Source organism: Thunnus thynnus, chromosome 17 (assembly GCF_963924715.1).
Source record: "Thunnus thynnus chromosome 17, fThuThy2.1, whole genome shotgun sequence".
In the NCBI taxonomy this organism is placed as follows: domain Eukaryota; kingdom Metazoa; phylum Chordata; class Actinopteri; order Scombriformes; family Scombridae; genus Thunnus; species Thunnus thynnus.
Genome location: NC_089533.1, coordinates 13,662,384 through 13,678,377, shown reverse-complemented (window position 1 = coordinate 13,678,377; position 15,994 = coordinate 13,662,384). Strand labels below are relative to the sequence as shown.

The 15,994-nt window shown below is 41.4% G+C and overlaps 1 protein-coding gene across 2 annotated transcripts; it reads right to left on the bottom strand.

Annotated features, from left to right (window-relative positions):
• Positions 1-2,924: 2,924 nt before the first annotated feature.
• LOC137201421 (transcription factor MafG) lies at positions 2,925-15,913 on the bottom strand. Of its 2 annotated transcripts, none has more exons than XM_067616475.1 (3): positions 15,754-15,913; positions 5,523-5,595; positions 2,925-5,428 (listed from the first exon to the last, which is right to left on the bottom strand). In XM_067616475.1, the coding sequence occupies exons 2-3, from the start codon at positions 5,556-5,558 to the stop codon at positions 4,976-4,978; spliced, it is 489 nt and encodes a 162-aa protein (XP_067472576.1). In that variant the 5' UTR covers positions 5,559-5,595; positions 15,754-15,913; the 3' UTR covers positions 2,925-4,975. The 2 variants fall into 2 exon arrangements, with proteins under 2 accessions (XP_067472576.1, XP_067472575.1); XM_067616474.1 differs by lacking the exon at positions 15,754-15,913 and adding an exon at positions 15,016-15,709.
• Between the last annotated feature and the right edge of the window lie 81 nt (positions 15,914-15,994).

Here is a 15,994-nt window from a genome sequence, read left to right as displayed (position 1 = left end):
TGTGCCTCTCCTCTACAGGCATGTCCTCTGCCATGGTGACATTTGCAGAGCGGAGCCCCATGCCAAGTTTTGGCAGGGCAGACGTGGTAAATGAACAGCCTCGCTGATGGGGATGGCAACATTAATTGTACGGCAAGCTGTGGTCTGAGAACTGGGGCAGGCACCTGCTGCAGAAGTGGGTGAAGATGAAGAATGCTGTCCTAGATTGCCCACCAGCTCACCTTAACCCAACCAGCAAAATTAATCAACTCTTCAGAGGCCACCCGGTTGTCTGGGGCAGGCAACAGAGGAGGGAGAGGAGCCCGTTTTTAAGGCACAGGTCACATAGACCTGTAGGAGCCTCTTCCAGGCGAAGAAGAATACCTAGCTGGAACGGTGCTGAGGCACTGGGGTTTTAGACTTGCCCTGCAGGATGGAGTGGTAAGGTGTAGCTTGTTTTCAGCCATCTGTCTCTTTGTCTCCGCATGTTCTCTCATGAGGCATGTTTTGAATGTGCTGGGGTTGAAACGCTGCTGAGGAGGGTGATGTTTGATGAGCTGCGCTGAGACAGAGGGGGCTTAGGAGCCCCATAGGGAGCAGAGATGACTAACTCACTACTCCTCCTAATCTAGGACAAGCACACCTAGACATCCTTCATGACTCTAATGTTTTACTCGTGTCGGGCCAAAAATATGTCCGCTGAGGTTAGCCAAAGTGGGTCGCCCAACAGCTTTTTTTGGATCACAGAAAAAGAAATCGTGCCATCTAAATGATCGCTGTCTTCTAAAACCCACCCTGGACGGCGAAAAGCCTTCCCCGCCAGTTTATTTTTACAAGTATCAAACTGGGTCAATGACGCCACAGAATATGACAAAAACCCAATTTTTCAACAGTGTTTAAAAGCCTCCAATGACAGAGTAGTAGTGCTTATAAGCCTTTTTCAAAACATTTTATTGGTCTTATAGAAAATAAAGTAAGCTGTATCAACAAACATACAATATATACATCAATAACTTAGACACCTCAGAGAATCACGTTTAAATCCACAGTTGTTACTGTATATATGAATACATAGTACTTATCTACAGATTGCAAAAAGTACAATAATTTAATTTATAAATAGTTATAATTAACTATTGTCTGTTTTCATACAAAGTACTGCAATATTTTATTACAACCCATACAGAAAAATAACAAAAACAGATTATTAACTTTGTATTACTCGCTTTAGTCAGATTTTTATACCTTTGAAACACAGACCCACTCCATGGAGTAAGAGGGAAAAAAACTGCACAGTCAACTGTTTACAAAGCATAATTTCATGAAAAAAGCCAATGTCTTGAGAGCTATTAAATTCAACTGCCACACAAGTGCTGTTATTTATTCTCTCTAACATGTTGCCTGTAAAAACAACAACAAAAACAACAAACAAGAAAAAAAAAAAAGCTATAACTAATTAAAAATTAAATCTGCAGAACAAATTACAGTGTAAGATCAATTTCAAACACACTCAACACATAATGAGAGCAGAAATGCTGTGGATGATGCTACAGCAAACAACGAGCATTAATGACTGGTGTAGCAGCAGAGGAACCTCAATCGTACAAACACTCACACGAACACAGGCATACCGACAAAAAGAAAAAAAAAAAAAAAAAAGATATTGCAAGTGGCCCTTGTGACAGAAGCTATTGTAGCATCACTCAGTGCACAAACTCTAACATTTATATAATAGTAATAGCTTTCAGTCAGATATCAAAATCCCTTTTATAGATCTGGTAATTCAGCTAATTTAAGACCAAAATAATTAGTGAGTAAGGCTTGAGTGCAACTGTCTCATGACTTCTTTCCAACATTGTACACTATTATAGTTTACATGTCAGCTACTATAAACAAGGGCCAGTTGCTCTTCCATTTAGGGATGCAAAATCTGTGGGCAAAAGAAAACATGTTTTACAAAAAAAAAACAAAAAAAAAACTACAAAAACAACAATTATTATTAAATAACAGACCATAGTCACTTTGACAATATTGATTACTCTTACATCTACTCTTTCACACCTTTCCACTGAGTTGCATATTAAGGGTCACTTTTTCACAATGGTCATTAATACCTACTGTAGCTACATACTATACACCTGTATGTGTGAGAAAGAGAGAGTCATCATCTCTAGCGGAGATTGAGAGATTGGTCGACGGTGCCACTCGAACACCTTAAAGACACTTGACACGAAAAAAGATTCACTCCACAAGACTGCCACAGCAATAAGGACGCCAACATCAATACTGGGCTATGTCAAGAGTCAGATATATATTTTCCCACAGTTAAGCAGTCAATGTAGATAGCTAAGCATGTTGACAAAGTGAGGATAGGATACTTGCGCACAGACAGTAATAACCAGCACCCAGGTCCCTGGCATGGAGTTTTGCTGAGGCGTAGTTTTAAGAGTGACTGTCGATTAACACCTTGCCGACACTATAAGACATTCTGACCAGCAGGAGATCTGGATGAAGTGCATTCTGTTAATGTCATCACACAACTACTTTCACCTTGAGGTGTAAAACTGCTTCACTGTTAAATTCCTTTTAGAGGACTAGAAGAGTGATGCGACACTTGGCACAGAGGAAGCGCTGCTGGCAGCCGTTGTTGATTGTAATTCTACGTGGTCGTGCTGTATCTCTTTCCGAGTGTGGATTGAAGCCCTTTTATGACATGCTTATTATAAAAAAGAAAACAATAAAATGAAGAGAGCTGCCATCCCTGCCTCTCATCTAGAATGGTTTGTTCATTTTTAGAGTGACCTGTTTTGTCCTGAGCAAAACAAGCTGGAGCTTAGTGCATACAAACCCTCAGCCAGACCCTACCGCTTTTAATCTGACCATCTGAAGACAGCGGGTAAAATTCACATGATGCTGCACCATTTGGCGGTTACCCTTTAAGTTCATTGATGCAATCTTACAGTCTTGGGAAACTGTAAGATATTTGGAAAAAAAAAAAAAAAAAAAAAACCCACAAAAATCTAAACTGTTAAAAATGTTCAGTTAACCTCATGTTTCATTTAGTCTGTCAAAAGCGACATTTGAAGGGTTATTCATTTCTATTCCTGTGATCTAATTCAGACCAATTAAGTGTCTGGAATGAATATGATAATGAAATCTTCCCAATAATGAAGTCATTTACTTTCAGGTTACAGAGGATGTATTTAGAGGGCATCCAGCACCAGGTGCAACCATTATTCAGGTTCTGCAATGACAGTATCACTTTGAGCTTCAAAGAAAAAGTAAAAGTCTTTTAAATTCGTGTTCAGTAAAACGCAGCTTTTTGAATACCCAAACGCCATTTCACCCAATTCTGTCTTACATGGCTCAATGTGGTAAACTCTTAATGACAATATGATTTGTAACTAACACCAAGGAAGCGGAGGATATCACAGATGCCAATACGCACAAAGACAATTGACCTTGTTTACACCACCTAGTTTAGCTCTACAGATTTGTTTTAAATAGCACAGCATTGACATCTATACAGTGAACGACACTGCCAACTTGTCACTTACACATCACATCACGCGCTACCCCACAGTACGCGCCTAGTCACTAGAAAAAGCTATCAGACTTCAATAGTAAGCCACTTTCGGTACAATTGCAAAAAAGATGTCACGGGATTTTTTTTTTTTCCTGTTTTCTTTTTCTGTATTTCTATAAACAATGGAAGGTAATCTACCTAGTAATAAAAACCAAGAACTCAACATTAGACAAAGTTTTCTACACCTTAACAATTCAAACAGTAAAGCTTGTGTAAAGATTTTCTTTTGGAAATATCTGACGGCCCTGTCAACAAGTAATTACAAAAAATGCAATATATATCTTTTAAACAAAACAACTTCAACATATTTTCTCTATGAGCAAAAATTATGTTTCAAAATGTTTGTGGATTACACTGTCCCCTCAAAACACGAGGATATTACTGTAATAACATTCAGGTTTTCAGATATTGTAGAAGAATCTTGTCATATTGGAATGGCACTCAGCTCTGGAACAATATCATTAAGAACAGCTGATCATTTTTAACGTTTCCACTTACCATAAATATGCAAGACCTCTTTGTATTTTCAGTGCATACATATATTATTGCATCTACCAGTCATATTGATAATGACAAGTTCATTAAAGCCTGTCACAGATGCATAAACAGAAATAAATGCTAGATTTGGGAGCATTATTTCATGCTTATATTCCTGACAGACGACCAACAACATCACAAATTGGACAAATTTACTAGTTTTGGGTTAGTCAGGCTGTTTTAAAGACATCTGTCGCATCCATGCCAAGAGTTTGTGACCATGTGTTATTTACCCTCATTTCAGTCAGTGCATAATAACAAGCAAAGGGGTTCAATGTGAGATATGTGCTGGCTCTTTCTTTTGTTATATTGTTGAATAGGCAAGGAGTGGTGTTTATTATCTATTAGTTTACTGGTTGTGATCAGTTGTGAGACTTCAAACATACCAATTCTTAGGACGGAAAATATTTAAGAGCTTAGTCTTAAAGAGAACAGACGCATCACATACAGTACCTTATCAGAAACCAACAACCTATTAACAGTCTGACTTGATGCCATTAACCATTAGTTTCAATGATTAGAAAAACGTTTATTCTATTGTATTTTTGCCACCCAATATTGCCATCTTGAATGTTACCACGGCTGGCTTTTCGAATGAAATGTTTCAGTATTGCCAATGTGTCACCATTCTTTGATAACAAACTGTGAACTCCTAAATCACACAACTTGATTACCTGTGCCGCCCATGAAGCGCAACATGTCTTTTGACAGGTACAGACTGCTGAGTCGTACTTCAAGAGTGAATTGGGGGAAGCATATTGTTAGTGTTAGTGCCATGGGGTGTGACTGAGAATATACACAGCTAATCCTGCGCCATGTTACAATGCACTGACTAGTTTAGTCTTGAAAATCTTCATCCCATCCTTTCTGCTACTACGACCTAGCCTCCGTTTTGGATTTGACGATGGTGATGACGCTGGTGGCAGCTACTTTACCAGGGATAAGGGGCCCTATGACGGAGGCCATAGGTCCTCTGGCTGAGGTGACGGGGTTGCGGGCCACAGTCCTGGCAAAGCTCTGGAGGGCCTCATACTTTGAACGCAGAGCGTCCAGCTCCACCTTCATGCTGGCATTCTCTGTGGCCAGCTTGTCCACTTCCTGCTGCAGCTGAGCCTTTTGCTTCTCCAGCTCCTCTTTCTGGGTGACACGCTTCACCCGGCAGCTGGCAGCATAGCCCCGGTTCTTCAGGGTACGCCGCCGCTGCTTCAGCTGCAGGATTTCCTCCTTCGTCAGGCCCCGTAGATGCTGGTTCAGCTCCCGCACTGACATGGTCACCAGCTCATCATCTGTCAGGCTGGTGCCATTTTCCCCTGGCTCCCGCTTCACCTGGGGATGTGGAGTTAGTTAGTGTGAATACTTATATTTACATGGCAAACTTCACACTTTGACAAACTTAGTTCTGTGTCTGAAAGCTATGTACCTTCAAGGCCTTGTTTCCCTTGTTTGTGGTAGTCATGCCACGAGAGCCGCGTCCACCTGTACTGCTGGTTGGTCTGTGAAAAGAAAAGTCACCAGTAGCTTAGCAGAGCTGTTAAAAGATACATTTCCATGAAATACAAAAGAATATGTTTTATAACATAGAAGATACTGCATGACTAAGTCCTTCAAATACAAAAAAGTGGGTCAAAGGACTTCAGACTTCGTTGTAATTGATGCCAGGCCCGTTCCGTGAAAGGTACCTGGATTATTACTGCACCTGCCACTATGAACAAACTACTCAGTGGTATGCATTTCCCCCACTAACATAAGTTGGGTTGATTAGGACCAGGCAATACAATCCAGTGGCAAGTACTTTAAAGATCTCACTTGAATCCTGCACTGCATTTAAACAGCAGGGTGGCGAGTCACAAGGAGCACGACATTTAGTTGGCTGGCAGCAATTCACAACAATTTCTTGGAAAACAAAACTGAAGAGAAGTCACTTCCGTTAAGTGCAGCCTCTCAGAGCATAAACAGCAGAGGACGCGGATGGACTAAAAAAGACCTGAGCCTTTCTACTGTACGTACACTCTCAGCTAAAATACACTCTCAAAAAAGAGACACAGGGCAGGCTTTCATCTACTGTATGAGCTATCCAGTCTAGACAGTCTAGATTTGGCTGGTGTGCGACTATAATCCCATAAATCAATGAAAAAGGGATATGCTGTAACTACTGCAGAGCCTCAGCTACCATCCAGAATAACAGGGCTGCAATGCAGTTTATTCTGTCATGTCAGTACTGAGGGAACACCAAGAGAAGCTGTGCAGGCGAGAAATCTCTGTTAAGACAGACAGAAGGTTGGGTGCCTTCCACCGTGTGAGCTCTGTCACACGATAAGTACATGCACACACACACACACACAAACACACACACACACGATTGTGGCCCTGGGTGCTTTACACTACACACAGTAAATGCTGTGTCAGCGACACAGGCACCCACCACAGTCAGCCCAGCCAGCACATTGCCTCGGTAAGCTGATTTACACAGCCCAGTAGAGTGTGTTTGCACTGAGCACATAAACAAATGCATGTGGGCTTTTACAACTTTTTAGCATCAAAACACAGAACAGAAGAAAAAAAGAACTACTGTCAGTGTGCATGTGTTTACAGCCTACACGCCCACTAAGCTAGTCATCATGTATATGTATGATGTGTTCGGAGAAGCTCAGTGAGGGAAGGAGGGAAAAAAAAAAGAAACAGATGAGTCGTAGCTCTGAAGTGCACTAAGATGGCCAGGATATTTCCATGGCAACAAAAGGGTGCTACAGGTGGACTGGTCACCTGAGCCAAACAGGGAGAGACAGACGCTTGTTAAAAATGACCTGAATACGACACTATCACACAGGCTGGGGACATAACATGAGGTCAGATTGTGACTTGCATTCTTGATGCTTTCACTTCAAAAAAGTCCTCTGGCTCCTCATAAAACTGCAATGTTTCTCTGTGTTGCGGATGCCCATATAAAAAGCCTTTCACGTTCTGTGGAGGACTTTTTAAATGTGATACTTTCATCCCTGTTGGGCTTGCTATGAATAGCTGACTGATAGTAACACCTACCTTTCACTGGCCTTTGTGGTGACTCATTTCCAGTAAGCATTTGGACCACAGATGCAAAACATAATGGGATAATGGTCTGCCTGATGAAGCACAGATAATGGACAAATAGACAGGAAAGTACTCTACTAATAGCTACTGGGATCAGAGTAGAGAAAAAAGGGCTGCTTCTTCCAAATTTCATGTAAGCCTATCATTTTCCCCTCAGCAGCCTAGACCCAACATTGTTCATAAACCAGTTGGAATCTTGAAAATGCAGGGAGAGATGGCACATTATCCAGGTTGAGGGGGTGTATTCTGTCACACAGCTGTGTGTAGGGTAACATAGTAGGCATGGCTTGGCACAGTGAAAGCTCACCATATGACACTGTGGAAGGATTGCGCTCAGGCTGCAACCCTCCAGCACAGGCTGCTGCCAACAGACGGCTACCAATGACAGGGCATGGCAGCACAACACAGACAAGGTCCAATGCACAGCTGCTCCCTTCCACTACCAGGCATGTCATACCTCACAGAGACAAAGAGGCATGGTCACACAGACACACAAAGAGGCGAGGAATAGAAAAACACACCTATAATTTCACAAAAATGTGACAGGGAAATTTTAGACTTCCTACACAGATTTGACAAGTTCACTCTCTTAACAGTCGTAATTGAGGACAGTTTTCCTTGCACACATGTATTACTTGTTATTATTTCAAGTCTTTTGTGTGTGCCCAGGGAGAAAACTGTGGCTCGGAGCACAGAGGCAGCGGAGGTAGGGAGCAAGCGCGGGGACACAGACGTCTTTTGTAGGTGCTTGCTGAATTTTTATGAATCGCCTGGAAGAACGCTGACAAATCAGAGCTGATTGCTTGTGGAGGAGAGACATCACACCCACAGGAAATAGAAAACGCTGAGTGTGGTCACCCAGAGAAAGGGAAGGAGGGGATGGTGAGAGAGACGGACAGAGACAGAGCGAGAGGGAAAGAGAGGGTGAGAAGAAAAGAAAGAAAGAGAGAGCAAACAGCCTTGTTAAAAATGCACACTCAACACATTTAGAGGAGCTTGAGAAGAACAGGTTGAGGGGAAAAAAAAAAAAAATACTGATCTCAGCAAGGACCAAAACCAAGGTGCCAATTAGGAAGTTGTGAAGTTGAACTAACACGACGAGAGTAACCCAGCCAACCTTCAAAAGCTGTCTGTGTTCATCTAAATCTATAGAGAGCAGCTTGCGAAGGTGGGGTTGGCTTAGGTTGAGGCTCAAGGGGGGAAAAACTCTGGTGGGATAAATGCTGATGTGACATGATAGGTCAGGCCTTGAGCCCATGTCATGCTTTAATGATCTCATCCCCTCCACAGGATCTCTCCAGGGGGGCTGCCAAGGATGGACACCATTAGCTAGGGGACCCTTTGTTGAGGGGGAACCGAGGCTACAGCATCCACACACTGCGTCCCCTGATGAATATTTATCACTGTCGTTGACTGCCTAAGGTGGGGGTGGGAGACAAGGGTGGGGGTGGGAGGCTGAATAAAGATGCTCGGGAGGTGATTCTTCAAGGATACATCCAAGGCTCTTCCATCAACGGCTGTCTCAAAATGGCGGTGGGCTGGTGGGGGCGTCGAGGGGGGAGGGGATGGATTTCTGGTACTGGAGGTGGCACGCATGGTGGTTCAGGGCTGCAGGGAGAGCCAGCTCCACTTGACAGCAGTGTAACAAGATTATCAGGGCCATAAGAGCAAACAAAAACCCCAGCAACCTACCTCAGAATCCAGATTACGACAGCGCCTGCTCTCTGAATACTAAACATGGCTGGGGAGGGCTTTACTGAGACATGAGAGTGGATTGCATATCACGTAACTAATCACATGCACATGTATCCACACAGAGACAGATTACCAAAACCACACAAGCACATATAAATTTAACTTGTCATGATCAATTCTTGAAAAGAAGCGTCCGAGCACTTGGCACTGGCAGCTTGCTAATGAAGTGAATAAAACTAGACAGTGGAGGTGCATGCTGATGAAAGACTGTTTTTCAGGAAAGCGCAGGCAGCATCCAACAATAACAACTCAGTTCTGTGAAACTAACAGCTGAATAACATCTCACACCGAAAAATCCGTTTCATTCCAAAAAGAGAAGACATACCGTGTGGCTCATTTTGCTCTTATGCCTAGTTTAAGTTTATTCCTTTGCAATGACCAGTCCAGGCTCGTAAAGAGGGTCTGTGCAGCCACAAGAAGAGACATGGGGGCTACAAACCAGTAGTAAATTAGCCTTAAGATGACGGACTGGTTTAGCATCGATTTCAATTCATTGTCTCTCCAAAACCTGCACGTTAGAAGATTAACACAACACAAAAGAAGAGACCTGGACATGAAGCCAGTATGATCACCTATTCAGTTTCCCTGATCAATAATGTATGAGACTTGTAGCCTCTCACTCCATTATCATGGACTTTCCACAGGAAATAGAAGGTTGATGACCACAAAGATACTGAAAAGCACATGATGAGATAAGTGTGTGAAAAACAAAAAATGTCAGCACTTTCCCATTATGCTTTGGCTCATTAATTTATACTTTGTGCTTATTTGTTGTCTTGTCCACTCTCTGTTCTCGGGGTTGAGATGTTTAATGCAGCCTGCCAACATTTTCACCCTGTACGCCATAAATATCCATTCTCAACCCTTCATGCCTGATCAGAGCCACTACTTTTATTCCCTCCCTTCCAATTCTGAGTTGAAATGATCGCCTAGATATTCAGATCTAATCATTCCTCCCTTCAGCTGAGTGAAGTCAATTATCAAGCAAGCTGCATGTGTCGGGCGCCATTTAACTGCAAATTAAAAATCAGACTCCTCTGATAGCTCTGGAAGAGTTACTGGGAGACTGGTGTAAACTTGTGTATAGAGACAACAGTGTGTGAGTGTGTGTGTGAGAAAGGTACGATGGGAAGAAGGGAGGGAAGCTATTAACTGCTAAGTATTCAGAGCGTGAAATAAGAGTGACAAAAAGAGGGAGAGGGGAAATCATTCAGCAGCTTTCAGGGGGAAATGCGATATGCTTGTAGTAGAGGGGAAATACTAAGCCAATACTTTTGACCAGCGGAGGTTTAGGGCAATGCTAAAATAGCGTCATACCAAAATCTCAACCCAGCTGTGTGGAAACACTGACCCTTAGAATAAATACAGTGTGACTATAATTAAAGGGTTAAATGGTTGTTAGTACATCTTCCTGATATTGCTCTGGTCTGCAGACGTAGTCGTGTTAGATGAACAGACGGATGCTTAATACTACATTCAACAGAAAAGCACTTTAATCAAGATTAAAAAAAAATATCAGTAAAAAAAAAAAAAAAGATCAGACAGGGGAAGTTGGGATTGATATTTCATCCAAGAATTTTGTGACTCTTGATATGTAGCCTTTTATCCACTTAAATGAAAGTTTGAAAGAGAGGGAATATATTGCCACCTGCTGCATAATACAGCACAAGGGAAAATATTGTATGGGTGCTTTCTCTCCGCTTATTTATTATCTCTTAAGTGCCAGTGACTTTGGTAGCCTACACTTATTTTTCAAGGCAATACATTTTAACTAAGACTAGAGTAGATGGTAATACAATATAGCCTATACAGTCCTTGACTTTTTGAGTAGTTGCAATGTAACAATTTTGTATTTCAAAAATTCTACCAATGTAAGAACATGTTACACAATTATTGCAGTGGCATTTACATTTTAAGTGGTAAAATGCTAAATAAGTACAATGACTCTAAACTAAGATTAGAATTGCCTTACGGGATTGAATCCAATAGTTTTAGGCTTATGATTCTCCATGCAAATATATGGTAATTCTGTCTTTTATGCTTGTCAAAATATTGACAATATTGACAAGATATTTGCTGATTTTGCTCTATTTGATATTATAAAATATAAAAGTATGAAGCATTTCTGAATATTGTAAATTAATCTCTAACATGTAGTCTTCTGGTGCACAATTTTCCTATTTCTTTTAAATAAATTTGATCATTTTTCCCCTACAGGTTTACAAAGATGAGTAACACTGATTATTTCATAACATGATGCACTATGATAGACCCTGGCTCTGAAAAAAGTCACATTTGAGACTAGTAGGTTACACCATGCGGAGGAGCATGTGGCACATTCATGTCTGGAATTTGCATCCAGTTCATGTGGTTTAAAGTGAAAACATGAATCATCACCCTCAAGGGATTTTATATTTTCTGAAGTCACTGATAATGTGAGGCTTATTAAAAGGGACTTGAGTTAGACTGGTTTGCATTAGCCAATGTTTCAATACAGAATATTTCCAAGCTCAGTAGCTGCTGTTTACTGTTGGAGCTGCTCTGTTAGTACAGGCAGGGGAAGAGACTTCATTGGCCTTCCACTGAATCTGCCTGGAGGACTTGATTAAACAGGAAGAGAATAGCTCTTGATACTTCGGCCTTGCACTGGCAGAGGAAGTAAGGGTTGCAGGCAACCCACACACTGGTAAAATATCCAGGAGCTTTACTACTCTGGTTGCATACATATTAAATGCATATTGCATTGACCTTACAGCTACAACACAGCCTTTGCAGCACACAGGCTAAACTAGAGCAGTTCGACACATTGTAATGTAATTAAGTGAAATAATAGTGAAATAATTCACATCTTTGATTCTGGATTCTCTTAAATTGAAACATCCCTCTGTGATAAAGCCATCAAACAAACAAAGCTGAACAACATAACCAAAGAAAAGAAAACAAGGTTATTATCATCTTGTATAACAAAGCTCTTTGATTCAAATACAGTCATTTAGCAGAGTTACTACCTGAAAGTAACAAAGATGCTAATTTCTATTAATAACATTGCCACCGCTCAGTTCAAATTATGCCAAGTGATTGATGATGTCTGCCTACAGGATATTTGATGAAGCCTCACACTCAACGTGATTATCCAAATAAATAAATAAATAAATAAATAAATTACGTCACACTAGAATACAGTCTGAATTCATAAGCATGCATTCAGTACACCAAGAATTTAAACTCAAGTCTACCTCAGCGGATCACTGGAATATGTGGAGTAAAGCTTAGAGTACTGGAAAGAATTACATACCAAAAGAATGTACAAGAGGACAAAAACATTTTAACCATTTTATAAGAGTAAGGTCACAGGTTTGATCCCCACAGCAGCCAGTATGTCCATCCATCCCTGAGCAAGATACTAAATCCCCACCTGCTCACTCTGTGTACAACAGGAAGGAACTTCAGCTAAATAATAAATAACCGAATAACTGAATGAAGGGCAGTTTCTATTAGTTTTATTTTTATCACTTTGCTTTTGTAAATTGGGGATATTTTGTACAAATAAACTTACATGTATAAAACTAGATTGTTGTCATAGTGGTGCCAGTAAAAACATATTGGCTGCAGAAGGCAAATGGCAAATATTATTAATGTAACTATAGCATAATTCAACCATCTACACCAACAGACTCTGCACTCATTTGGGTAACACACCTTCTTTTTACATGCCTCTACAAATAATCTTTGTCCATTTTATCAAGAACCAATACAAGCAGCACTTAAGGCAGCTTAATGATCTACATGAGCTCCTTTCCAATGTGGGTTATAGACTGCTTATCTTAGAACAAGGTCTTACTATCTTTAACTTCCTTAGAAAATTTTACACATCCAGCAACCCAAGTCACGTCAGAACATTGCAAGAAATCTGCATCATTCATTCATTTCATTTTGACTTGGCTTCTTACACAATTATGGGAACAGCTAAATTACTTTCTAATGTCAGTTTACCACTGATGTGTCTCACACATAAAACAGCCACGATAAAAGTAGGTTACATGAAAAACAGCAGCCAGCAGAGACTCTAGACTTTATGCTCTCCATGTTCTGTCCGATATTGGCTAATCTAAAATATGAACACACACAGGGCAGTAATGAACATGCCAAGTCTAACTCAAGTTCCAAACAGAAATTCATCAAACACACTTGCTACTCTGTTTGGATGAAAGTATTACTTTCAGAAGTGGAGCGGGCATATCGCAATGCTAAGCAATCATAATCCGCACTACACTTGCAAGAGGTTTCATCATCAACATTCCCTCCCTATTGCAAAAACGAAAAAAAAAAAAAAAACTATATTGATCTTCTTCTCCCTTGCTTCTAGGCATTCCCATTTCCCTGTGCAGCTTAAGCAGCACTTTTGTGGACAAATCCCACATTTGTGTTCCTTTCTGGAGGCTATTAATTGTCCTGAATAGGCGTAACTACTCCCAAGGCACAGCTGTGTTGGCCATACAGAGGTGTCGGTGGCCAGACTGTACTCTATGCAGTGTAAAGTCTTGCCTTGTGTTTCATCAACCTTACATATTCTCTTCCACCCTCCATCTCCTGCCCATTCTGAGCAACGCCACAAGGTATGGCTTGTGCATTTGGTTCACCACTATGGTATCCAGCCTTATTTTATCTTGGATACCTCAATGCAAGAGGCGATAAATTTCAGGGGCTGATCTCCACCATTCCCTGTCTCCATCCTCACACCATTGCCAGCCCCATCGGGCTCTTATATGGGCCCTCATCTGTTCTTGTTACCTGCAGAAAAAGGCAGAGATGGGCATTACGCTTTATTGCAAAGCCGGGCTTCTGATGTAGCGCTGGCCTGTCTGCTAAACACACTTCAATGCCCTGCTCGCATGAACAGAGATGATGAAATAAGTTGGATATCTGAGCAAGAACGGGCAACTTCTATCTGTTTAGCCCTGCCTATATATGCTCAACAGTTTCCAAGGTGACTTTTCGAAATTGCACAGAGATTCTCCATGGATAATTCATTACCTGCCCTCCATAAGCGTGCACTCTAATGGGCTGCAAATTTCATCATGTCACACACAGGGAAACAAGAGCATCTGCCAACCCAAAATAAGAGAAATGAAGTGTTACACTGCATCAGATAATGTCATAAACAAGCTGGCTCTCAGTCGTATTTAAAATACTATTGTATAACAAAATAAAAAGGCATTTACAGCACGCCACACACACACCAAAATACATATATCCTTGACTTGCATTTTATTTAAAATACTCCCTAATAAGATTTTTAACTTCCCATACCTTCCATAATTATACATGACCCAATTTAAACAGCCACTCATTGCAGGACTCCATTATAACAACACAGGCATAATATATTGCTTATCATGCATTTTTAAAATGGATTTGACATCGCAGTTGACACCTAAGCACTTAGTCTAAATGTAGGCTACTCACACCCCGTTTGTTGATGTACATCATGACAGCACTGCAATAAAATGCACATTCTCAGCTGAATGTAGATGAGGCTATTGATACATGCATGATGGTCATCACTTGATGCTCATGGCTTGATGACTGACTCTGACGACAGATGAGCACCATTTCGATCCATCTACTTAATAACGGCGGCTTAGTGATAAACATCGACCCTTATCCACCGAGCAGACCTTTGTCCGGTGGTGCCATATTTCGGGGTGGATTCTGAGGACGTCTAAATAGCCTACATCATTGTGATGATTCAGCATGATAAAAATACCGCTGTTTGTTTGTTGGCTCTAATAATAAAACAATACTGTGGTTAAAAGCCAAGGACGGATGGTTTGATCTGCACTGCCTTTGTTACAATTTAACCAGTGGTTAAATGAATTGTCACTTCAGGTAAACCAATTCAATACGAAACGATGATATGGAAGCATTTCCTTAAAAAAAAAAAAAAAAAGATGAAAACCATGCATGCATTTGAAGCTGCACAACAAGCACAACACGTTGCTCAGATTTAACCATCACGTTCATCTTTAAGAGAAATGTCAAAAGAAAAAAATAATAATAATGCAACCAACCTGATCTCGCTAAACCGCTGCCTCGGCTTGCTCTTGCTCCTTTTCACAACGAGGTGATGAAGCAGCAGGTTTGAACAGCAAGAAAGCGCATGAGTTGACAAACCACCAAGAAGCGCTGTGACACAGTGGGCACGAGACGCCAAACTAGTTATCATAAAAGCAACCTAGTTACACAGTTCTGACATTCCTACGACTCTTGTCTGCAACCTCTCAACGCCTTGCTTGTGAAAGTGGCAAACAACTCCCCCGCCTACAAAACAAGCAAGCGAGGAAATCCCCGTGCTCAGCCTTCCTACTATAACTGAAGCCAATACAGCACCACGAGCGCTTCCTCCACTGAGGGAGAAAAAAAAAATCACCGTTCACGCGCGAAACGGTGAACGGTACATCAAACCCAAATATCTGAATGACATATTTTATTCGCAGCTCACGAGCGTGTACAAAAGATTAGCTGCCATCTCAGCATAGTAGGAGCCCGACAATTGTCATTTCACACAGACTACACTAAGCATATCCGGTAGTAGCTTTCATGATAAAGAAAACACACATGCGCGAGTAAAGCGAGCTCTTTTCCTTTGAAAACCAATTCTGGTGTAAATCCGGTTAACTTGACGCGCATAGATATTAGAAGCTAGGTGGCTAACGCATGAAGCTAGCCGCGGCCAGCTTGTCAGCGGCGAGGCGAAGGCATGCACACTCAGCATAACAACACCGACTCTGTTTGGTTTACAGACCCACCTGACTTAAAATGACGTTCTCTGAAGCTGTGGCTGTCAATGTCCTCTTCTCACACCGACAGGCGGAGGAACAAACATGAGAGGCACAGTAGTATTTCGATTACAGTGACAGAAGCGACAGCGCGCTGCTCCCAAATGCCAGCTCGTGCTCTCCTTGTTGATTCCTTTCTCTTGTATCGAAGCCAGACGTCATCGTGTTTGGTCACGTGCCTTCATTCATGAAGGATCTTCTTTCCTCATAA

What these genes read in the sequence shown, in the direction of transcription:
- LOC137201421 (XM_067616474.1), bottom strand. Translation starts at nt 15,170, where the DNA reads ATGATAACTAGTTTGGCGTCTCGTGCCCACTGTGTCACAGCGCTTCTT. An exon ending in CAGCGGTTTAGCGAGATCAG is followed by an intron (nt 5,596 to 15,015) that starts GTTGGTTGCATT and finishes TTCTTTTCACAG; the next exon opens with ACCAACCAGCAGTACAGGTG. An exon ending in AGGGAAACAAGGCCTTGAAG is followed by an intron (nt 5,429 to 5,522) that starts GTACATAGCTTT and finishes CCACATCCCCAG; the next exon opens with GTGAAGCGGGAGCCAGGGGA.